The sequence below is a fragment of the Balaenoptera musculus genome, chromosome 8, assembly GCF_009873245.2.
Source record: "Balaenoptera musculus isolate JJ_BM4_2016_0621 chromosome 8, mBalMus1.pri.v3, whole genome shotgun sequence".
In the NCBI taxonomy this organism is placed as follows: domain Eukaryota; kingdom Metazoa; phylum Chordata; class Mammalia; order Artiodactyla; family Balaenopteridae; genus Balaenoptera; species Balaenoptera musculus.
Window position 1 is genome coordinate 84042023 of NC_045792.1, and position 25783 is coordinate 84067805.

The 25783-nt window shown below is 36.5% G+C and overlaps 1 protein-coding gene across 4 annotated transcripts in view; it reads left to right on the forward strand.

Moving 5' to 3' along the window:
* The window catches only part of HIPK3 (homeodomain interacting protein kinase 3), a 95102-nt gene that overhangs the window by 5315 nt on the left and 64004 nt on the right, over positions 1–25783 (forward strand). For 3 of the 4 annotated variants that reach the window (XM_036859680.1, XM_036859683.1, XM_036859682.1), the window contains exon 2: positions 24498–25593. In XM_036859680.1, the coding sequence (XP_036715575.1) occupies positions 24500–25593 (1094 nt within the window). In that variant the 5' untranslated portion in view covers positions 24498–24499. Of the gene's footprint in view, positions 1–7344; positions 7407–24497; positions 25594–25783 lie in introns of all 4 variants that reach the window. The other variant, XM_036859681.1, reaches the window with a different exon arrangement.

The following is a 25783-nucleotide window of genomic DNA, read 5'->3' on the forward strand; positions in this document are numbered from 1 at the left end:
GCGCACCGCAACGAAGACCTAACACAGCCAATAAATAAATCAATAAATAAAATTGTTTAAAAAAAAGAAAGAGTGGTTTGGGGAAGAACAGTTTAATGTTAGTGTGCTGCTTCTGTAGCTTTGTCACAGCTGTTGTTTTGGGCTTTATCTTAATCACTGTTAGGACCAAGCTAGAACAGATATTTAGAGGATGTATGTAATACACTTTACCTAAATGTTTGTTGAATTAGGCCTTGACTGATTTAGCAGATCATGCTGTTCTCCTCAGTTGATACTTGGGCCATGTGTCACTACACAAAGGCAACATATTGCCTAGATTCTGAAGCATACCACTGTATGCTAGGGTGTTAGAGCCTCTGTTCTTACTACTTGTGTGGAAATTAAAAGAACTGGATCAGTATTGGAAATACTATATTTTTAGGGTGGCATTTGTAGTTTGGTGACAGCTAAGTCATTAAACTGATTTACTTTGTGTTTTATATTTAGTAGTTAATGCCAAGTCAATACTTTAGAAAGCTATCTTATTCTAACAGAGAAGTCTTTGAAATGAAACAAACCAAGGATAATATTTTTTACCTGAAATGTATTTTTTTTTGACCCAAATAATTTCTCTAATTTTCTGAGAATTTTTCACTCCTAAGGGAGACTGAATGGGAGGGAAGGTAGGGGGACAGATGATGTAGAAAAAGCTGGGCTGTAGTGGGGGTGACTTAATTGGATTTGGGAGACATAGAAATCTGTTTTTTTTTTTTTTTTTTCACACACACACACTGTATTTTATTTTTACAAGAGATATATAGACTGACACCAAGCATTGTACATGGATGACCACAACAACAGCAACAATGATTGCAATTACCAAACATGAAACACACTCATACTATGTCATAATATTGACATTCAGTCCAGTAATCCTCCACTGTAACAGCTCCTTTACTTTGCAGTGAAAATTGATTTGTATATTCTTTGCCTCTGAGTCCTTGTGGGATTTTTTTTTTTTTAAATTCAGACAGAAAGTCACAAAAATTATACTCATCCTCATCAGTTCACTCAGTCCCATGTAATTAAATTTTTTTTTTCATCTTGATCTTTTGTTAGCACTTTTATGAGTTCATCAGTTTTTCATTAGAGTTCTGAAAGTGCTTATTCATTCAGTTCAGCAGTACAGTCAGTTACCAGAAACCTGTACTTGTCAGAGTCTTTTCCATGAATTTCTTGAAGATGAAACCCTTTTATAGGAACATATTTGCAAAATCATCAGAGTACACCCAGAACTGTCTGTAAATGACAAAAGACTTAAAAATGACCACGGTTAAAGATTTGATGAAAGTTCATAATAATGCAGTTGACAAGAAAATTAGTTATTTTTGAGATACACATTTTAAAGTAATAACTAGGATTATGACTTATAACATTAAATTAAATTTGATTTAAATGTTCAAGTTGCTAGAAACCAGGGTTCTCTTAGTTATAATGTCAGTGAAATATTGTGGTAGCTATTAGCGGGGGCTAATCTTCATTGTGGTGCGTGGGCTTCTCATTGCATTGGCTTCTCTTGTGTGGAGAATGGGCTCTGGGCGTGAGGGCTTCGGTAGTTGTGGCACGTGGGCTCAGTAGTTGTGGCTCGTGGGCTCTAGAGCGCAGGCTAAGTAGTTGTGGCACACGGGCTTAGTTGCTCTGCAGCATGTGGGATCTTCCCAGACCAGGGCTCGAACCCGGTCCCCTGCATTGGCAGGCAGATTCTTAACCACTGTGCCACCAAGGAAGTGCCGTCTCTTCTTTTGAAGATTAGATTTCCAGATACTTTTTCATGTTGCATTTTCTTTGCTGCTTTGTCTTTTTTTTTTTGTCTCCTTAACCAAAAAGGTTACACCTAAAAGAAGTGGAGATTTAGAGAAGCATAAAGAGAAGTATAATACTTTGCTCCTTTGAGCTCTCCTTTTTCCTTTAGGTAAGGATCTAAATTGTGAAAGACTGATTATTTAGTATAACCCTTGGTCACATTGAAAATAAAAGATTGCCAGAGGTGGTCAGATAAATTCTTTATTTTATATAATTATTAATGCTGGAACACCTTTTCTAATTGGAAAAAAAATTGTTTAGGCTTGATTGATATTGAAATAATCAAATCAACAAAATATGAGTCTCTGTCTCCCCCCCTTTAAAATTTTGTAGTCATTTATTATAAACTATATTTGATTACATATGGCTTACCAAGAAAATTGTCTTTAGAATTTGATAGAAAATATAAAACTTGGCTGCATTTGACTAGCCAGTTATTCCCTTTTAGAAATTAAAAAAAGTATTTGATTTACTAAAAACACTAATATTAGTTTTAAATTCAACTTCTTCCTACTTTGTTGTATATTATTCATAAAGTAAACAAAATCTGTTGCAGTTTTTAAAAAACAGAATAGTAAACTTTGCAGAAAATAACTTGCTTAGAAAATGTTTTCTCCCCTATAAAGCAATTATTTTAAAGGCGTAAAAATTTCATTTGTGCCTACTTTGACTGTGTGTTATCTGTTTAATAATACAGTAAGAGTCTTGTAGGTTTGGTAGACTATACTACTTTAGATAAATAATGCTACAGTCTTAAATAGTTAATAAGTCAGATGGACTGATAACATATTGAAAATTGAACCTGACTTTCTACAGACATTTTTTTAGAGTATAATTTAATACTTCTGAGGACTTTAAATCTGTAATTTATTACAACTTCTATTGAGATTAAATAGGGTACAGTGACTTAAAATCACAATTGAAATTACAGGTTATATGCTAGATAGCCTATTGCTATGATGCTACGCTTTACTACATTCTCAAAACAAAACAAAACAAACACGTTTTGAGCCAACTTGTAATCAGTTTCATCGGAGACAGTACAACTATCTCTATAGTATATTAGTTGTAGTTTTGTATTTTAAGTTAGATAAGAATAGTATTGGGTTTAAAAGTGTTAGCTTTTTAATCTGGTTAGTATGCTTTAAATATTTTTTTGTAGCTAGATCACAGACTCTGACCGCAAATAAATGAATTTTATTATGGCAGGTAAAACAATGATAAAATAAGTGTTTGAAAACTATATTATCTAGTTTGAGTGCCCATTAAGTGCAAGGTGTACTGTGCTGTGAATGAAGAGAGTAAGACATGATGATCCCTACTTTGAGGAAGTAAATTTTATTTTTACCAGTTATTTTTACCAGTTTAGTAGTATAATTGCCTTATAGAGACGTGCTGTATGTTAATTTAAATGAAGGAGTTGGTCATTTCTCAAATATGGTTAATCTAGTTCTCTTGTTCTCTCAGGGTTTTTCCTTCTGGACATGCACAACTCTTGCATTGCCTGAGAAAGTTGTTAAAGGTTTGCCTTTTCTGACTATATTATTACCTTCTCAGTTTGGAGTACAGAGATCTCCAAACCTCTCTCTTATGCCACCTGTGGAAAGAAAATAGGTGAAAACAGCGTATAGATAGAATTCCATTTTACGGTACTTTAAAAAATATTGAAATTGCTAGCTGTAACTTATTTTGAAACCACTATTCAGAAGGGATATTATTTGTGTAGTTAATTTGTGTAAATCCAAAGTCTGTTTAACTTGGAGTCCTTAAAAACAGTCGTGCAAAGGGCAAGTATTGTGTTGCTCCTATTATAGTTGTATATGATATATTCTTTCTCTTAAAATAAATAAATAAATTAATTTATTTATTTATGGCTGCGTTGGGTCTTCGTTGCTGCGCGCGGGCTTTCTCTAGTTGCAGCGAGTGGGGGCTACTCTTCGTTGCGGTGCGCAGGCTTCTCATTGCGGTGGCTTCTCTTGTTGCGGAGAACCGGCTCTAGGTGCGTGGACTTCAGTAGTTGTGGCACTCAGGCTCAGTAGTTGTGGCTCTCGGGGTCCAGAGCTCAGGCTCAGTAGTTGTGGCTCGTGGGCTTAGTTGCTCTGTGGCATGTGGGATCTTCCTGGAGCAGGGCTTGAACCCATGTCCCCTGCATTGGCAGGCGGATTCTTAACCACTGTGCCACCACGGAAGTGCAGTATGATATATTCTTTACGAGCTTTGACAATTTGGTAACATTTTGATATTTTATATATGTGTATTTAAAATTGAATTCTTTGTTTTTTTGGTTTTTTTGTTTGTTTGTTTTGTTTTGTTTTTGGCTGCACACCCTGCGGCTTGCGGGATCTTAGTTCCCCGACCACGGATTGAACTCAGGTCCCAGCAGTGAAAGCGCCATGCCAGGGAATTCCCGAAAATTGAATTCTGCATGGAAACCTACTTAGGGTGTTAGGGACTATAGCATAATTGGTTTGCCAATAGCTTTTTTTTTTTTTAAATTGGAGTATAGTTGCTGCCAGTAGCTTTTGCGTAGAAAATAGTTGGAATGCTTGCTTTGTGAGTTGCCCTAAGCCTAGTGTGGCGTTGCTGAAAGTATTTCTAGTGGCTACTTTGTAACTTGTAAAATCTCTTTAAAGTATCTCATATCTGAAGGTATATCTAGCTTGAAATTGTTTCCTATTAATCTGACTGGAAGAAAATGAAATACCTCAATTTATAACCTGTTAAAAGGTAACCTAATACCTTACGTTTTGGGGAAGGGTTACACTAAAAAATATAAAATAGTATCTGAACTGTTCCTTGAGGTCAGAGACCATGTCTTAAAGGTTTTCTTTATATCTCCTAAAGTGCCTAGTTGACATTGGGGAATCAAATATAATTATTATAAAAGTAATCAAATACAGGCATTCTATACTCATATCCTTTAATCAAAGGATAGCGTCTTTATTGAGTAGCTTGACAGGTACCTCACCAAGCAGTTGTGAATGTGTCATAGACACATTTGACTTCCCAAAACTCTCCTCTTCCCCTCACTTCCTTAATTCTAACAGATGAGTCTATTTCTCATGTAGAGGTTAACAGGCATGAATTACTCCAAATTTCCAACCCTCTACCTCTGAGCATAACTTCTACCGGTACATACTTTGTGTTTTCACTACACTCTCAAGAAAAGAAATATCTCCTTCCCTCCAAGATTACTCCCTATTCTCTCTTATGGGTTTCATCCTGAATTGTGTTTTTCAGCATCTTGAACCTGTCCGATAACTTCAATTTCCCCCTTTTTCTTGGCCCTTTTTCTTCAGCCTTTTAAAATGGTCAGGTATCTGGCATCCTTAAGCAGCCATCTTTTAATTGTGCCTCCCCAGGTCTGTGGACCTATCTTCCCTACTCTATTTCTTCCACACTTCGTAATGTGTACTCTAGCCTCTACTTGAATTTCTACTCACTTCTTAGCTCTTGGCAGTGTAGCTCTCTGTGCATGCCACTCTAGTGAAGTCTGATTTCAGGTAATGATAATGGCTTAGTGATAATTTTTACTCTTTGAATTTGCAAGGTTTCTATGAATAAATAATATTTTAAGTGATAACATTGTTATAAAATAACAATTTTGGCATATTCATCATGTATAATTAATATGTAATCATTACTTTTATAGCTGAGATTTTATCTAGCCTCTTATGCAGTTGCCTGAAAAATGGCATGAGGTCAGTTTTGGCCAATAAGAAATTTTTAGTTATTATCTGAGAATAAATTTCTCATCAGTAAACTATAACTACTTTTTGGCCATTTTCAAATGATTTAGCATGTTTTTCTATATTTTATGCCATGGGATCAATAGCTAGCCTTAATTTTGAACTTAAAATGTATTAGATATTACTTAGGCAACTTCAATCTGAACTAAACTTTCTTTTTTAAAAAATTTATTGAAGTATAGTTGATTTACAATGTGTTAATTTCTGCTGTACAGCAAAGTGATTCCACTATACATATATACATATATATATAGTGTTTTTCATATTCCTTTCCATTATGGTTTATTATAGGATACTGAATATAGTTCCCTGTGCTATATAATAGGACCTTGTTGTTTTTTTATTTTTTAAAATATTTTTGTGGCCTGCCCATTGATTTTTTAACAGCATATTTTAATCAACAGAAGGTATTAATTGCGATGTTTTGTTTGTTTTTAATTAATTAATTAATTAATTTATGGCTGTGGTAGGTCTTCGTTTCTGTGCGAGGGCTTTCTCTAGTTGCGGCAAGAGGGGCCCCTCTTCATCGCGGTGCGCGGGCCTCTCATTATCGCGGCCTCCCCTGTTGCGGAGCACAGGCTCCAGACGCGCAGGCTCCGTAATTGTGGCTCACGGGCCCAGTTGCTCCGCGGCATGTGGGATCTTACCAGACCAGGGCTCGAACCCGTGTGCCCTGCATTGGCAGGCAGATTCTCAACCACTGCGCCACCAGGGAATCCCCCTTGTTGTTTATTGATTCTATATACAATAGTTTGCATCTGCTAATACCAACTCCCAATCCATCCCCCCTTACCCCTTGGCAACCACAAGTCTGTTATATCTGTGAGTCTGTTTCTGTGAATTAAACTTTCTTTTTCTTTTTTTTTTGAATTAAACTTTCTTAATCATCTTTTTATCTTTTTATATGTTTATGGCATTAAAAACCCTCTTTAGCCAGATAAATCTGAGTAAGTTTTTGTCATTATAATTCTGATACATATAATTGTATAGTATCCTATATGACAGTGTGGCTTTTTACACCAATATAAAAATTTTTTTTCAGTGTGTTTCTGTGGAGCTTGTAGAAGAAATATTTATGTGACCCTTGCTAAATGCATATAAATCTGCAGTTTTAGTTCACAGCTTATTATATGCAACCCAACAATGTCACTTTAAGAAGTTAATGATTAGTGGTAGTCAGAGCCAAACAGAAGCAGTTCTGATAATTTCTAAGAATTCAGTGTCCTTTCTTAGAGAGTACTTTGTTTTTTTAAAAATTTATTTATTTATTTATTTTTGGCTGCATCGGGTCTTTGTTGCTACACGAGGGCTTTCTCTACTTGCGGCGGGGGCGGGGGGGGCGGGGTGGCTACTCTTCTTTGTGGTGCGCGGGCTTCTCATTGCGGTGGCTTCTTTTGTTGCGGAGAGCAGGCTCAGCAGTTGTGGCGCATTTGCTCCGCGGCATTTGGGACCCTCCCGGACCAGGGCTCGAACCCGTGTCCCCTACTTTGGTAGGGGGATTCTTAACCACTGCGCCACCAGGGAAGTCCCATCTTTGGGAGTACTTTTGAGAAGCTGATTGTTTTCTTTACTCTTTAGGGCTTTATGAATTACATTGTTCTAGTTTTTTCTGGCTTTCTTAAGGATACCTTTTGTGAATCTCTGCCCTGTCCTCTTCCTCAAATTTTTGTCATGAGAATAAGAATGAGATGTTTATTTTTCTTAACATAGTCTCATTTTTGTTCCTTCTGTTGTTTCTCACTTGATACCATAGAGAGTTTCCTGAAGCACAGGATTTCCTGATGCCATTGTGAAAGATCATCCTCAGTTCATAAGGTATATATGACATTTAAATTTTGAAACTCAAAGGTTTCTGCATTTAGAAAGGTTTTTGAAGGTACTTCACTAAATTCCTAAAAAAGGGCATTTATATAAAGCGGCATATCTGGCAACCAAATATGAATAGAGAAAACATAATTGTAGGGCAAAAAAAAAACAGCTTTGGATTTAGCAGTGTAGGTCACATCATGACCATGTAGGGTCTTAACATAATTTGGAAAGAACAAGTAGTTGAATTTTTTGTTCCAGTTTATTTTTTCAAGCCCTAAAATGTTTTTCATAAAGATTTTTAAAAACTAAAAGTACTAAAATCAGGCTTATACAGCTGTAAATTTTTGTCTTTTCAGCTCTTAGAAATGCAAAACTGTTGTTAGTGTGTGCCTGGTAGGGAGGCAGTTACTGTTACCACTTCACACTGGTTTTTAGACTTCTAATTCTTATAGCATACGTTACTCTGGAGTGATAGTACTCTTTGAGTAGTACTGAATGTAGAATGCTGTACAAAAGGCGAATGTAAAAGTTGTTTATTTAGCATAGCCCATAATTTAGAAAAGTTTTATAGAACTTGACCTTTAATTCTGTAAATGTTCACTTAGAACTTTGAACTATTATCTCTTACAAAAATCTTATTTGTCAGCATAATCTTTTCCTTTATATTGCTTTATCAACAGTGGACATTTGATCAAATTATTAATCTACGATTCAGCTTCCTCTGAATTGTTTCAGAGGTGTTTTAGGTTAGGAGATATTCTTCTGGTAAGGATCATTTGACCTTTGCCTTCTTAATCTTTAATAATTCAGGTTCTAAAGGATTTTTATAAGAAATAAAAGTTTTGTGGTAGTTCTTTTGGGACAGATTTCCTACAAAGTAGAAAATAATTCATTTGGCTTTCTAGTAAGGGAGTTGTTCATAACCTAAAGATGTAAAGCTGTTTAATTTTTCTAGCAATCCATTGGTAGGTATTGGTATTGATAGATATTGTGTGACGAATTTAAATAAAGTTTACTTTTGTACATGTTTTATAAACCAGATGTGAATTATTAATCTTAAAGTTTACTTCAATAAAGAGTGCTTCAGGTGAACGTTTCATTTTTATTCAACTTTTCTGTCGATGTTTCCATTTCTGAGTTTTGATTTTTATATAGCTTTAAAAAAAATGTAGAGAATTATATGCTTTAGTAAACGTAGTTCTTAAGCACTGTTTTTAATTAACTCTTTTCTAGCCTTTCTAAAGTAAAAACTTGTATTAGCAGGGTGAATTCTAGCAGCTTTGAAATGTCCAACAGATCACTTTCTGTTCCAAAAGTTGGAATGTTTTGCTAAGTCAGATGAAGCTTGTTATTTAACATGCTGATTTGTGTTATAGTCAACACATTCCCTAGATGCTTTGCTCACAATACTGCTGGAAAATACCCAAGACTTTAGTGTTTTCAAATAAATGTTTTGTGAGTACCTGAGACAGCAGGTTTATTTTATGAAGCTTTACAATTTGTGGTGGTTCATTTATATGAAAAGGTTTCTTACATGAGATGTTTTAGTGTCAGTAATTTCCTGGATATAATACTGGTAAAATGACCTGTTTAATGATAAGGTATTAAAATGTCCAATGAAGAGTTAAACTTACTATTCACACTAAAAACTTATTTTCTAGTGTACCTTGTCTTTTATTTCTAAGAAGACATGCTGTTTTGTCTTTTATAAATATTCACTTTAAACAAAGTAAGTGAAAAATGGAAGTGTAACTAGATACTGCTTTTTATTGCCTGAATATTGCTAGACATATAGTTCCATTTTCTAATTCCTATTGTAGAGCCTTGTATAGACTAGTACTAAGGTTCTCTGTCTTTCAAGAATGAAAAGACCTTTTTAGTTGAATTTATTGGACCTAAAATACTAATTTTAGTCTCTGTTGATTGAAGAAATTGCATAATGACCCAAAGCTCCAAAAACCAAAGTGAATTAAGTAATACTTTTTTTTTTTTTTTTTAAATTTTTGGCTGCGTTGGGTCTTCCTTGCTGCGCACGGGCTTTCTCTAGTTGCGGCGAGCGGGGGCTACTCTTCGTTGCTGTGTGCGGACTTCTCATTGCAGTGGCTTCTCTTGTTGCGGAGCGCAGGCTTTAGGTGCGTGAGCTTCAGTAGTTGTGGCTCGCGGGCTGTAGAGCTCAGGCTCAGTAGTTGTGGCTCACGGGCTTAGTTGCTCCGTGGTGTGTGGGATCTTCCCGGACAAGGGCTCGAACACGTGTCCCCCGCACTGGCAGGCGGATTCTTAACCACTGTGCCACCAGGGAAGTCCCAAAGTAATACTTCTAAATGAAAAGATTTCCTCTCACTGTTTATGAATACTTTTTTTTTTTTTTTAAATTAGTGCTGGCACATGATCCCATGGACTTGCTCTGTGCCTGAGAATTCTGGATTTTAGGTGATCTGGGCCATGCCTAAGATATTCAGCAGTTCATTCCCAAATGAGTAACCCTTGAAGAGCAGCCTTGTGTAAGAAAAACATTATTTTATGCCTGTCACTCATATACTCTTTTTTTTCTGTTTAATTTGTCACTTGACAATAATTCAGACCTACAGAAAATTTACAAGAATAGTACAAAGAATTCCTCTATATTTTTCACCTAGATTCTTCAAATGTTAACATTTTACCCCATTTGCATTTACCTTTTCTCTCTATATCTGTATTTTTTTCCTTCAACTTTTTGTAAGTTGCAGACTTGACGTCCATATACACCTGATTTTTTTCCTAAAAGCAAGATTGTTTTGTTTTATGTCTATGTTTTCTGTAATCTGAAAAGTTTCTCAGTCTTTGTGTTGTTTCCTGATATTGACATTTTGAAGAATACTGCCAGTTATTTTGTGGCATGGCTCTCAATTTGGATGTTTGTTTTCTTGTGCTTGGAAGTATCACAGTGACATGTATTCCTCTCAGTACATCATACCAGGAGGCACATGATGTCAATATATATCCCATTACAAGTGATTTTAACATTGATCACTTGGTTAAGGTGGCATCTGCTGGTTTCTTCCTTTTGATTCATATGTATCTTGTGGGAATGTACTTTGAAATGTATGACCATGAAGGGTCTTGCAAGCTAACAAATTAGCCATGGCTGCTGGCAGAAGATAGACTCTGAGGTCAGAGCTAAAGGACTTTCGTACTCAGCGATAGTGGTAGTCAGTGTGTCAGTATTTCCTGTTTCCCCGATTCAGTTCCTACAGGGTGCTGCAAACAGGGCCCGATGACTCCTGCACAAGAGGAGTTGCGCTCCAGGAGGGGAACCCTAGGTTTAGGAAACTTTTATAAGGGGCAGTGAGCCTGCCTGACATGCACCCAAGAAGGAGTCATTATCTTTTGTTATCCTGGACATGAAACAACCTGCCCTTTGCTCAGGAGGAAGACGCTATCTTTACCTTCAAGGCTGTTCAGTATACAAATATCCTTGAAAGGAGACTGCAGAACAAAGGCATTCAGTGTCCCTGCTTGCAAGACATGGAGAAACATGAGAGATCCATGGTGAATTGTCTCCCAACAATAATATCCTGTTATTCTTGAAACTTTCACCCACTTGTTTTTTTTTTCCCCCTTAAATTTTACTGGAGTATAGTTGATTTACAATGTTGTGTTAGTTTCAGGTGTACAGAAAAGTGATTCAGTTATACATATACATATATTCATTCATTTTCTCACCTGCTAGTTTTTGCATCCATTGATAATTCTTGTTTGAATCAATTATTATGATTGTTGCCAAATAGTTAATTTTTAATTCTATCATTCCTTTATGTTTATTAATTGCTTTTCCCTCTTTCCTGACTTACTCTTCACGTCCCTTACTCATGCCCTCTAGGATAACTTCCCAAGTAAACTACCTGAATGCAGGCCTTTTTATAAGAGTCTACATTTAAGGGAACTTGGGCTAAGTCACAAGGTACCTCAAACTCAGCATGTCTAAAATTGAGTTAATTTTTCCTCTCATTTCTCCTCAAAAAAAATTTTTTTTTGTTAACATTTGGCTATCAGTTTTTCAAGCCAGAAACATGGTTGTATCAATTCCTTCCTTCCTTCACTCGTCACCAAGTTCTGTGGTTCTATCTCCTAGCTACCTATAGCTAACTATTGGTAATCAGTACTCTCTCATTCTATTACTACTGCTTTTGCTCGGTCTCTGATCAACTATTATCTGGATTATTACCCTAGTCTTTCAACTGTTGTTTCTATTTTTTTTTTTTTTTTGGCCATGCTGAGCGGCATTTGGGATCTTAGTTCCCCGACCAGGGATTGAACCCTTGCCCCCTGCAGTGGAAGTGCAGAGTCTTGACCCCTGGACCACCAGGGAAGTCCTCCATTATTGTTTCTGTCCAGTTTATCCGTCACAAATTTGCCTGTGTAATCTTTCTAAAATATAAATATGATTATATGATTTTTCTATTTAAAACCCTTCAGAGGCACCTCATAGCTCCTTACTATGGAAGACAAAGTTCTTCATGATCTTTCTTTTTAAGGTTGTCTTTCTTCTTCTCAAGGATCATCTTTTTTCTCCAGCTGCCCTCTCCACTGGCAGCAAGTTATGTTCTAGAGCAGAGCTTGGCAAATTTTCTTAAATGGCTAGATGGGAAATATTTTAGGCTTTGCAAGTGGCATATGATCCCTGTTGCATGCTTTTTTTTAAACCTTTAAAAATATAAAAACCATTCTTAGCTCGTGGGCCATACAAAAATAGTCTGGGTTGGATTTGACTAACCATAATTTGTGGTCTCCTATTCTAGCCAAATATAGCTAATATGTCATATTTTTCATTAGTCTCTGCTCTTATATGTGCTGTTGGTTTGTGCTATTGGACTATCCCTCCTAAATAGCAGGCTTCTTCCCATCATCCTTCAAAATTTAGCTCAGATTAACTTCTTATTGAATACTTCAGTGCTCCTTCAGGGCATATGTTAATCATCCCCTTTTCTTTGCTGCCTGTGTGCTTCACACATCCTTATGTTACTGCCCTCATTAGTGATGTAGTTATGTGTATACATGTGTTTGCCTCTTGCTAGAAGGAGCTCATTGATGAAAAACATACTTCATTGCTAAATCTTCCTGCTCCTAAATGTCTTTACTTGATTTGAATTGAAAGAAAAATTTAAAAATTGAAAGAAAAATGGGATGAAATAGTGTATGGCTGATTGAATACGCTAATAAAATATATCTAAAATGGTTATATTTTTCTAACTTTTTTTTTTTCTTTTATTTATTTATTTATATTATTTATTTATTTTTGGCTGTGCTGGGTCTTCGGTTCGTGCGAGGGCTTTCTCTAGTTGAGGCAAGTGGGGGCCACTCTTCATCGCGGTGCGGGGACCGCTCTTCATCGCGGTGCGCGGGCCTTTCACTATCGCGGCCCCTCCCGTTGCGGGGCACAGGCTCCAGACGCGCAGGCTCAGTAGTTGTGGCTCACGGGCCCAGCTGCTCCGTGGCATGTGGGATCTTCCCAGACCAGGGCTCGAACCCGTGTCCCCTGCATTAGCAGGCAGATTCCCAACCACTGCGCCACCAGGGAAGCCCCTCTAACTTTTAAAGATACAATCAATTAAAGAGGTTATTCTATTCTCTGGTAGATCTTTTCCCCTTCTTTATTTAAAAATTAATGTAAATTTAGGCTATGAAAGTACAGAGAGTAATAGAACCAATTCCTAAGCAGCTGCCACCCTGGGTGCAAAATAGTTCCTGCAGTTGAAGTCCCTCCTTTTCCCTTTCTTCGTGGCATGTTTATCATTTCTATGCATGATTTTATACTTTTACCACATACTTACTATATCTAAAACCGCGGTATCGTTTTGTCTGCTGCTGACTTAAAATAAATGATACACACTGTTTTGCAACTTGTTTCTTGTTCTACATTGTTGTTTTGAGATTTATCCATGTTGATATATATATAATTTCGGTTAATTCATTTTGTTGCATGTCTTTAATTCTAACATGCACAATTTTTCCCATGTTTAACATCTTTGAAATTGTGATACATCTTAATCAGTGTCTTACCCTTATAATAGGTATTTTTTCTTTTTTGTGGTACATAACTGTATGGTGACTGTGCTATAAGCCACAGTCATTGTGTTATGTTGTATGAAAAAGCCACGCTACTATATCCATCCCTTTTCTGACAATTAGGTTATTTCAAAATTTTATCATTATGCTGCAGTGAACATTATTTTACATGTTTTGTTGTACTTACGTGTGAGAGCTTCTCCAGGCAGGATATGTACCTGGGAGAAGACTTGCCAGTTATAGCATTTTCAGCTTTGCTTTCTAAAGTGGTTGTACTTCTTACCCTACCTAGTCTGTAAGAGTCTCTGCTGCCCTGCTCCTCTTCAGCATGGGGTGTTGTCCTACCTTTTGTCAGCCTGATGGGTTTAAAATGGCATCTTCCTGTAGTTTTAATTAGTATTTTTCTTATTACTAATGAGGTTGAAAATTTTTTTTAAAAAGCCTTTTGGCTTGTATTTCCTTACCTGTGAATTGCCAGCTCATACCTTCTACCCATTTTTTACTGTGTTTTGCCAAACACACTATGACTTCTTTAGATCTTTTGTCAGTTATGTATGTAGCCAGTGTCTTCTCCATATCTGTGGCTTATCTTTACTGTATCATTTGATAAATAAATAAAAGTTTTAAGTTTTAATCAAGTCACATTTTCCAATCTCTTCCTCTTATAGTTTGTGCTTTTTGTATCTTGTTTAAAGAAAACCTTCCTTCCTTTCTATCAGAGGTTTGCGATTTGTTAAAAATGTAACATAACTTTTAAACTGAAAGGGAAAGATTCCTCCCCCCCCCCTTTATATTTATCTTCTAGAAGGAAATTCTAGCACCTCAGTTGGAGAATAATTAGAGCCTGTGGGTGTGAAATTGTTTAAATGTAATGAGGGACAAATATAGCATTGTAAACTTCTCATGATAAATTCACAGGTGGTCATTATAGGATAAAAATTTGGGAAATCACTAACTGGAGACAGTTTTGTGTCTTGTGTGTGTGTGTGTTTTTTTTAATTAGTGAAGAACTCTCTTTTTGGATGGGGTGGGGTGAAGTGGGTAAACATACCAAAGTGAAGCAGATAGTTATCTGTTCAGTCCATACAAGATGTAAAGGAGTTATAAATGGCTTTACCTTTGTAGGCTGTACATGTTAAAGAACAAATAAGGAGTGACTAAATTTTGGATAAACTAACTTGATTATTTAAAAAATAGTATCCCAAAATTTGAATGTACAAGTGAAAATTTATGAAAGAGTTTTCCATTGAATTTAATTAACAATTCTTCCATTTCTTCCACAAAATATGATCTGTTTCTTTGATGTTGTTAGAAAAAACATTGGTAGGTTCATATGTATTTTATTGTCATAAATTAAAGTTTGGGTACTAATGAAGGTATCTAGACTTTTCTTTTCCCTCAAGTAATTGAATCTTTAAACTTCAAACTTGCAACTTGAGAACGAGGCCAACCATCTGTTGTCAGGGATAAGTATGGTAAAGGTAGAATTAAAATATATGAAAACATTATTTGATAATCACAGTGGATGTAGCTATGAGACATTAAAAAAGTGAATTTGATGTAACTTTCATAGATTATTAACTCATTTATCATTTGAACAATATGTTGAAAATTAGGTCAGTTAGTTAGGGATTTAAACTTCAGCCCAAATAATACAGCTTTTGGTTAAAGGTTTTCATTTGTGGTATCACCATAATTATTTCAGGAGCTGATTTTTTTTGGAAATATATACAACAAACTAACGTTAATTTAAAGTTATATTTGTGGGCTAATCCAAGATAAAATGGTTAAAGGGGCATTACAATAACAAATAGTTGGGCAATTTATAGCTTCGTTCAGTCACTCTAAGTAAAAGTGTGATACATGTTTTTAACATTCTTCTCTATATTTGATGCCTTTCAGTTTTAAAGCTCTTAAGAAAAATGTCCTTTTATCCCTCAATAAAATGACAAATTTTCAGTTGAAACAGAAATGAAATTCTGATATTGTTTGCATTGTGTCCAGTTACAAGTATCAAAAAAATGATTCTGAATGAAACTTTATTGTAATGTCTTAATATCCTTTGAAAATATTCATGTGCCTGAAAATATTTTAAAAATGGAAAAAATGAAACTTTTTCTAAGTATATTCATGAAAGCAAAATCTTTAATAAGTCTATGGATAAACCGAGCTGGAACAATCTGTTATTTACATGAAACTAGATTATGGACAGTATTGTTACCTTGAAGATTTCTTTCTATCTCCTTTGATCTCTTTGCTTGTCAGATCTTATGAATCCAAGACATAATCATTTGTACAAACATTAGAGTTGTGATAAAACTGGTGTTTTTAATATCCTATGAAAAATAAGTGAAAAGATTTGAGACTATAATAGCTTGAGGCTTTCTTTATTCATTTAACTCTGTGCTAGACTTTGTGAGGAATGCAGAAGTAGTGTAAGAATGGCATCATTTCTCTTTGGCCCACTACCTAGATGAAGTAGGTTGACCCTGCTGTTTTGCAAAAGATTTTCTGCAGTTTAAAAAAAAAATTAATTAATTAATTTATTTATTTATTTTTGGCTGTGTTGGGTCTTCGTTGCTGTGCGCGGGCTTTCTCTAGTTGCAGTGAGCGGGGGCTACTCTTCCTTGCAGTGTGCGGGCTTCTCATTGTCGTGGCTTCTCTTGTTGTGGAGCACGGGCTCTAGGCGTGCAGGTTTCAGTAGTTGTGGCACGTGGGCTCAGTAGTTGTGGCACGTGGACTCAATAGTTGTGGCTCGCAGGCTCTAGAGTGCAGGCTCAGTAGTTGTGGTGCACGGGCTTCGTTGTTCCGCGGCATGTGGGATCTTCCCGGACCAGGGCTCAACCCCGTGTCCCTTGCATTGGCAGGCAGATTCTTAACCACTGCGCCACCAGGGAAGCCCAAGATTTTCTGCAGTTTTGAAAGTCATTCTAATGATGCACAAACCTCCTTTGTTAGAATGACTAAATTACTTCATTTGCGTGTGTTAATAAAAATGCTTTTGTGAAGACCACCTTCCCCAAAGTACTTTTACTTCTCTGAAAAAGTTTTGCCCTTTAATACTACCTCCCCTAAAGTGCTTCACTTCTTCAAAGTTCATCATACCTGAAATGTTTCAGGAAAAAGATTGAGAGCTACTGTATTCAGATTTAGAATTTTGGGTTCTTTTGCTCCTAAGCATCTTTAAAAATATTTTTGTGTGTTACATAAGAGAAGTGTTAATTTTGAATCTATTTTACTAGAAGCAGAGGAACTAGAATTTAGCAAGGAATATTGGGAGTTTGTGTGGTGGGAGATAATCAGAAAGAGATGGTAGATCAAAGGAAGAGATAATATTTTGAGGACAGAATGTGAAGTACGGTGTTGATATTGGCAGGTCAGATCTTGGGGTTTAATTGAGATGAGGGAAGGAAAGAGGATTATGAGAGGTGACTGGATCCAGATAAAGACCAGAATAGGATGATGAGGACTTGGTAGTAGGTCAGGAAGCAGTGGCTTGTGTGTGTGGGGTGGTGGTGTTATAGTTTTGTTTTTTAGCATGCTCACTGAGTTTTTACGAAGTACATTTCAGTCTTTTTGTTTCATGCTAATCATAGCATGCCGAAAGGCAGTTGTAATCATTGCTGAAAGGCAATTAATGTGTATTTGTGTGATTTGACTAAAAACACATTATTCCATTAGTGAATTTAGTACTACTATAGCTGTGAAGACATAAGATATCATTACTGTTTTCACACAGGATGATTTTCAAGCTCTTAGCTTTGAAGCTGGTAGATTAAAGGTGCATTTGTACATTTTACCTGATAAAGGAGTCTCAACCTTTCGTTTCCTGTTACATTCTATCTCCCTTTATAGAGTGGTAATAAGTTCACTTTTGAAAGTGAACTGTACTTGTGTCTACTTATTTTAGTATATCCTGGAAACAGAGTTGATAGGTGTGTTCAGAAAAGAAATCTTAATGCAGGGTTTTTATGTAACAGAATCAGTCGTTTACCTTGATCTAGTGTAGCTGTTTGCTGATTTCCAGTTGAATGAAAATATTCCCTAAGGTAATGTTCATTGAGCTGACTTTTTTGTTTGTTGTATTGACAGTCTTTTTTTTTTAATTGTGTATTCCTGGCTATATATTTAATGTTTTGGTCTTTTATCTCTGTTTATTATGAGATAATCTTTTAGTGTCCTGAGCCTCTCTTTAGGTAAAGGAAACCTTTTTCCTGTGTTTTTAAAAGGGTTTTCTTTTGTTTTGATTTATTTCTTCTTGTAGATCTTTAGAAATCTTCAATACTGATCACATTTCCATATTTGTATCTTAATTTAAAATTTGGTTTTCAAAAAAAAATATTTATTTATTTATTTATTTTTGGCTGCGTTGGGTCTTCATCGCTGCCCGTAGGCTTTCTCTAGTTGTGGTGAGTGGGGACTACTCTTCGTTGCGGTGCGCGGGCTTCTCATTGCGGTGGCTTCTCTTGTTGGCGGAACACGGGCTCTAGGCACGCGGGCTTCAGTAGTTGTGGCACGTGGGCTTAGTAGTTGTGGCGCATAGGCTCCAGAGTGCAGGCTCAGTAGTTGTGGTGCATGGACTTAGTTGCTCTGCCGCATGTGGGATCCTCTGGACCAGGGCTCGAACCCGTGTCCCCTGCATTGGCAGGCGGATTCTTAACCACTGCGCCACCAGGGAAGTCCCTAAAACTTGATGTTTTTAGTAATTTAATAATTTCTATACTTTTCAGTGATGGTCTGAAAGAAGGGGGTTTGTTCAGTAATCACTTGGGAATGGGTTTCTATAGAGCTTAGTCTTAAGTGTAATGTTTAATATTCATCAGTAACTCAAATGAAAAAATACAAAGTTTATGTGTTATAGCTACTGATGACATCAAGCTCTAGGTGTTAGTGTAGCCAGTATTGATGAAGAATTAGATTTAAAAAAATGGAGATTTGAAAACCACAATAAGATACCCCTTCATACCCATTAGGATGGCTATTATTAAAAAAGAAGAAAGAAGAAAATAACAAGCATTGGCAGGGATGTGGAAAAATTGGAACCCTTGTGCACTACTGGTTGGAGTGTAAAATGGTGCAGCTGCTATGGAAAACAGTCTAGTGATTCCTCGAATTAAAAATGGAATTACCATGGGAATTCCCTGGTGGTCCAGTGGTTAGGACTCCGCACTTTCACTGCCGAGCTCACGGGTTCGATCCCTGGTTGGGGAACTAAGATCCTGTAACCCGTGTGGTGCGGCCTAAAACAAAACAAAACAAAAAACAAAGGAATTACCATGTAATCCAGCAATTCCACTTCTGGGTATATATACAAAAGAATCACAAACAGGGTCTTGCAGAGATGTTTGTACATCCATGTTCACAGCTGCATTAGTCACAATAGTTGAATGGTGGAAACAACCCAAATATCTTCTGATGACTGAATGGATAAACAAAATATGGCATAAACATGCAATGGGAAATTACTTAGCTTTAAAAAGGAAGGAAATTCTGACACATGCTGCAACATGGATGAACCTTGAAGACATGCTGAGTGGAATAAGCCAGTTATAAAAGGACAAGTATTGTATAATTAAACTTATATGAGGTACCTAGAGTAGTCAAATTTGTAGATACAGAGTGTAGAAAGGTGGTTGCCAGGGGCTAGTGGGAGGGGACAGTGGACAGTTGTTTCAGTTTTAGTTTTCAAAGTGGGGGGGAAAGTTCTGGAGGTGGATGGTGGTGATGGTTGCACAACAGTGTGAATGACCTTAATGCCACTGAGCTGTGCACCTAAAAATGATAAATTTTATGTATGTATATTTTACCACAGTTTTTTAAGGAAAAAAAAGTTTAAAAATTGAGATTTAAACAAGTAGAAGAAGAGAGTTGAGTGAGGAGAATGCAAGGCATTATTTACCTTTAATTAAATGTATTTGTGATATCACAGGCTATTTTAAAGAAGAACCTGATCATGTATAGCGCTATGTATAAGTTTGGCAGAAAATGATCCAGAACTTTGATATTGGCTAATTAATTGAATATAAGATAGTCAAAGTATTTCTATCTCTGCTACCTCCCTCCCTTTTCAGAAGGCCTGATATTATGTGTAATAAGAAAAAAAAAAAGAAGAAACCATATCTTTATGGTTAGTGGTGGTTTAGTTATCAACATTGGTTACATTGCTGTTTTGATAATTGTAAAAGGATGTGAAGAATTTGAATAGAATTCAGATGAGTCTCAAAGTTTTTTAGAGGCTTGGAAAAATAAGGCCTATTAAAGTACCTGAGATTATTAAGCCCGAGGAATGGAAACTTAACGGTTACTCTAATGGGAGTCTTTTTTTTTTTTTAATAAATTTATTTATTTTATTTATTTATTTTTGGCTGCATTGTGTCTTCATTGCTGTGCGTGGGCTTTCTCTAGTTGCGGCGAGCGGGGGCTACTCTTCGTTGCGGTGCGCAGGCTTCTTATCGCGGTGGCTTCTCTTGTTGCGGAGCATGGGCTCTGTGAGCGTGGGCTTCTGTAATTGCAGCACACGGGCTCAGTAGTTGTGGCTCACGGGCTTAGTTGTTCCACGGCATGTGGGATCTTCCCGGACCCGGGCTCGAACCCTTGTCCCCTGAATTGGCAGGCGGATTCTTAACCACTGTGCCACCAGGGAAGTCCCTAACAGGAGTCTTGACTGTCCTTGGAGTGATTTTATAGGCAGCTCCAGCTCACAAAAAGGTGGTATTTCAAGACTTCATTTCTTAGTCAGTTGGTGAGAACAAATGATAAAGTCATGAAATACAACTGCAGAGGTATAACAGTATATATTGCAATGAAAAATAATAGGAAATATGTAGTATTGTACTGAATCAGTGTTTTGGACTCTGGACTTCAGCAGCTTCTCAGAGTACTAACTATACTCTGTAAAATCCATAAACACCAAGTATAAGATACTCTTCTCAGGTCATGAGTTAATCTGATGGAGGGTGGGAGAAGGGAAAGACTTAATACCTGTGGTAGGGAGTCACAGTAGTCAAGTTAATTAGTAATTTAGAGTTCTTTCCTTGTGGTCTGTTATAACAACTATCTCCAGCATTACCCCCTCACCCACTTCTTCTTATGTGCTATGTAAATTACGTGACATTCCTACCCCGTGTTTATTTTCTAAAGTTTCCTTTGAGATTGGTCCCACAGAGTACAGTGGTTGGTGAGGGGTAATTACTTTCTCTAAGCTTCCTTTAGTTGGCCCTGGTTGGAACTTTTGGGCTGTTTGCCTTCCAGCTTGGCATGTTCGAAAAGAAAAGGTAGGGACAGCTGGATTCAGAAATTGTAGTAGTTTTTTAAAAAAACATCTCTAGGTCAATTACCTGGATCTCAGCTGTTGTTCACATAACACCTTTATTTAACATGGCATGGATTGGCCTAGCGTGGTATGCATTTTATTCCCTAGGACTTCAGCCTGATTTTTCAGACTTGAGGGCCCTGAAGTGGTAGGACTTGAATTTGCCTTGGGTTTTGTACAGATGAGATCATTGGTTCTCAGTAATGTCAATAGTTAGTGTGAATCTATCAGTAAATGGCCTTGGGAACTTGTATACGTACAGATAACTGAACCTCACCACAGATTTACTGAATCAGAATTTTTCTGGAGTTTTAAATATATGTTTACTTAACTTTTTGTTTTTAAACATTTAAAAAACATTATTTATTTACTTATTTTGGCTGTGCAGGGTCTTAGTGTGGCACGCGGGATCTTCGTTGTGGCATGTTTAGTTGCGGTATGTGGGATCTTGAGTATGGCATGCAGACTTCTTAGTTGCAGCATGTGGACTCTTAGTTGCAGCATGCGAACTCTTAGTTGCGCCATGTGTGTGGGATCTAGTTCCCTAACCAGGGATTGAACCCGGGCCCCTGCATTGGGAGTGCGGAGTCTTACCCACTGGACCACCAGGGAAGTCCCTTACTTAACTTTTTATTAAGGAAAAACATATACATATTCAAAAGTAGATAGGATAGTGTAATGAACCCCTTTTTATCCACTATCAAGCTCCTATGATGAATAATTTATGGCTAATTTCATTTTATCTATATCCCCATCCACTTTCTCTGTTATTTTGAAGCATATCCCAGATATATTATTTCATCTTGAAATTGTTTCATCTGTATGTTTTAATAGGTTTCCCAGATGATTAAAAAACTTTTTTGAACAGGTAATACAGGTACATAGTAAAAAATAAGGTGGTAAAAAGGACGTACAGTGTAAAGTCAATCTTTCTCATTGCCCCCAGTATTCTTGTTATTCTTCTCTAAGGCAGAGAAACCTACAACTTCTTTATGTATGTACACATATTAATGTATGTGCAAAAATATAGATAATATAATTCCCCTTTTTAATTAAACACACGTGGTAATATCTGTTGTAAAGTACACATTTTTCTGAATTTTGCCTTTTTCATGTAACAATATTATCTTGGGAATCAGGTTATATAGCAGGGTAAAAAGATTGTTTTCATTGTTTTTTTTTAAGACTCTGGTTGGTCTGTGTATCAAAGTGTATCTAACTCATGCCTTTTGGATGGATGCTTAGGTTGTTTCCAGTGTTGTATTTCTTTACAGACAGTGCTGCATGACTATCTTGTACTGTATCTGAGTTATCTGATTCTTGATCAGAGAACATATCCATTTGCAGTTTTGTTAGGTATTGCCAAATGTCTTTTCCACCATCTATGTATGGTATGTAGGGTTCTCCAGGCTCACCAGTTCCATTTTTAAAATGATTTTCATGTGTCTCCTGTTTATGTTCACGTTCTTTAAATCCATTAGTATATTTATAAGAGCTGTTTTAGAAACTCTTGTTTGTGAGTTTCATCATCTGTCATTGTGTCTGTTTCTATGGGTGTGGGTTACAGAAGTGCTTTGAAATAAGGAGAATCATGATAATGTTAAGTTGTTGAAGATGAGGTTGGGGAGCTTCACAGTGTTAAGTGAGTTAGAGAGTGAGCTTGATATGTTTAGAAGGAGTTTTTGATGTGCCTTTGCCTCATTAAAAAGATGATAAATTGGTGGAGTTTTGAAATCTCCCCTGAGTAAAAGTATAGAATAGATGCCAATAAGATTTTAAGAAAATGGATGAAAAGGTTTGGAACTCCAGGATTTCAATTTACGATTTTCTCTTACGCATTGAACAGCAAATCTTAATTTGTGTAATTAGGTTTTGTAGCTGATTTCTTGCCAAAGCCAGGTCAACTTAGGAAAGTGGTAGGTTGTAACAAGAATTGTTTATGAAGTTGAAGGAGGCATAAATTTATGCCTTTTACCTGAAGGGCCATTGTGTTTTCCTGCTCCTTTTACTACACCCTAGCTATGTGACTTTGAACCAATTACCTAGTCCCTCTGAGCTTTAGTTTCCTTAACAGCAGATTGGGACTAAATAAAATGCTGCAAATAAAGCATTTGTTAAACTGTTGCATAGTAGGTGGTAGCTCTTATTATTTTAAATATTATATATATTACATATAGTGATGGCAATCTGTTGTTTTTGAGTTAAAGAATTGATGTTTGATTTGTTAAAATGGTAGGAGACTGCCCAGAATATGATACAGATTTTTAAATTGTGGAGAACGGAAATATTTTGAAGTTAATTCAACCAACCAACATTTATTGAAAACCAACTCTATATTATGAGCACTTTGTTTCAGATCTAGTGTGAAAGACTGTTGTATGTGCTGACAGTTACAATGTAATGTCAGGCATGTCATATCATGAATGCTAATTAGAGGAATATGTAAGCTTCTACGAGAGCACTGAATGCCCAATTCTGCCTGGAGGGTGAGTGGTGAGTGTGGGTGTTCCAGGCAAGGGTTCATCAAGAAGGTATTGTACAATGGAATATTACTCAGCCATTAAAAAGAATGAAATAATGCCATTTGCAGCAACATAGATGGACCTGGAAATTGTCATACTGAGTGAAGTAAGTCAGAAAGAGAAAGAGAAATATAGTAAGGTATTGCTTACATGTGGAATCTAAAAAAAAAAAAAAGATGAACTTATCTACAAAACAGAAACAGACTCACAGACTTAGAGAATGAATTTATGATTACCAGGGGGGAATGGATAGTTAGGAAGTTTGGGATTGACATGTATATACTGCTATATTTAAAACAGATAACCAACAAGGACCTACTGTATAGCACAGGGACCAATGATCAATATTATGTAACAACGTAAATGGGAAAAGAATTTGCAAAAGAATAGATACATGTATATGTATAACTGAATCACTTTGCTGTAAACCTGAAACTAACACAACATTGTTAATCAACTATACTCCAATATAAAATAGAAAGTCTATTAAAAAAAAAAAAGGTATTGTCTCAGGAATTCCCTGGCGGTCCAGTGGTTAGGATTCAGTGCTTTCACTGCCGAGGGCCTGGGTTCAATCCCTGGTTGGAGGACTAAGATCCCACAAGCCAACAGAAAAAAAATGTATCACTTTGATTTGAATGTAAAGGAGTTTGCTACAAGGGTGGATGTGGAAAATGACGTTAAGTAAAGAGGATATTGTGAAAACGAACTCTATCTGGCTTATATACTTATTTTTACAATTGATTTTTTTTCTCCCTGAGGCAGTTCTGGAGCTTTAGGTTTATGGAATGTAACTACATTTATGTAATATATATTTTCTTTTTTGGTCATTGGTTCATAAATGATATATTGGTAATAGAATGTTTTACTTTTGCCAAATGTGTACAGTTTAAGGATCTGTACCTTTTCTTTTGGAGGGAAAATGGTTGGTACAGTTCTTAGGGCATATCTTGGCCGTGTAGCTTAGCAGTAAATATTTATTGATTAAATGAATGTACTCAGCTGTTTAGTCCCGACCTTTCATGCAATACACAAAATATCTGCAGTACTAAGTAACTAAAATGGAGCATTGAAAATGTTTTTCTCCTCCAAGGGGAAAAAATCTTAATGGAATTTAACTATTTTTATAAATTATGGACTTGATCCTTAAATGTTTTCTTCATGAGATTTAAAAAATTAAATTTTTGTAGCTAACATGGCCCTTTTTTTCTTTTGCAGGTATGGCCTCACAAGTCTTGGTCTACCCACCGTATATTTATCAAACTCAGTCAAGTGCCTTTTGTAGTGTGAAGAAACTCAAAGTAGAGCCAAGCAGTTGTGTATTCCAGGAAAGAAACTATCCACGGACCTATGTGAATGGTAGAAACGTTGGAAATTCTCATCCTCCCGCTAAGGGTAGTGCTTTTCAGACAAAGATACCATTTAACAGACCTCGAGGACACAACCTTTCATTGCAGACAAGTGCTGTTGTTTTAAAAAGCACTGCGGGTGCTACTAAGGTTATAGCAGCTCAGGCGCAGCAAACTCAAGTGGAGGCACCTCAGATTGGGGCGTGGCGACACAGGTTAAATTTCCTAGAAGGCCCCCAGCGATGTGGATTGAAGCGCAAGAGTGAGGAGTTGGATAATCATAGCGCAATGCAGATTGTGGATGAGTTGTCCATACTTCCTGCAATGTTGCAAACCAACATGGGAAATCCAGTGACAGTTGTGACAACTACCACAGGAACAAAACAGAATTGTACCACTGGAGAAGGTGACTATCAGTTAGTACAGCATGAAGTCTTATGCTCCATGAAAAATACTTACGAAGTCCTTGATTTTCTTGGTCGAGGCACTTTTGGCCAGGTAGTCAAATGCTGGAAAAGAGGGACAAATGAAATTGTAGCAATCAAAATTTTGAAGAACCACCCTTCTTATGCACGTCAAGGTCAGATAGAAGTGAGCATATTAGCAAGGCTCAGTACTGAAAATGCTGATGAATATAACTTTGTACGAGCTTATGAATGCTTTCAGCACCGTAACCATACTTGTTTAGTCTTTGAGATGCTGGAACAAAACTTGTATGACTTTCTGAAACAAAATAAGTTCAGTCCTCTGCCACTAAAAGTAATTCGACCCATTCTTCAGCAAGTGGCCACTGCACTGAAAAAATTGAAAAGTCTTGGTTTAATTCACGCAGACCTCAAACCAGAGAATATTATGTTGGTGGATCCTGTTCGACAACCATATAGGGTTAAAGTAATAGACTTTGGGTCTGCCAGTCATGTATCAAAGACTGTTTGTTCAACATATCTGCAATCTCGGTACTACAGGTAGGTGACAACTATTTTTTGGTTATTTGATAAGTGTTGAATTTTTGCTGAATGAAATAATTTTGTGTGTGTATGTGGTGAAAAAGACTGCTTTGGATAAATAGAGATCAAGATAAGTTCAGTTTAGCCTTGAGGTTTTAAAAATCTAGGCATACATAAAAAGAAACGAAATTGAGTTATTTGTAGTGAG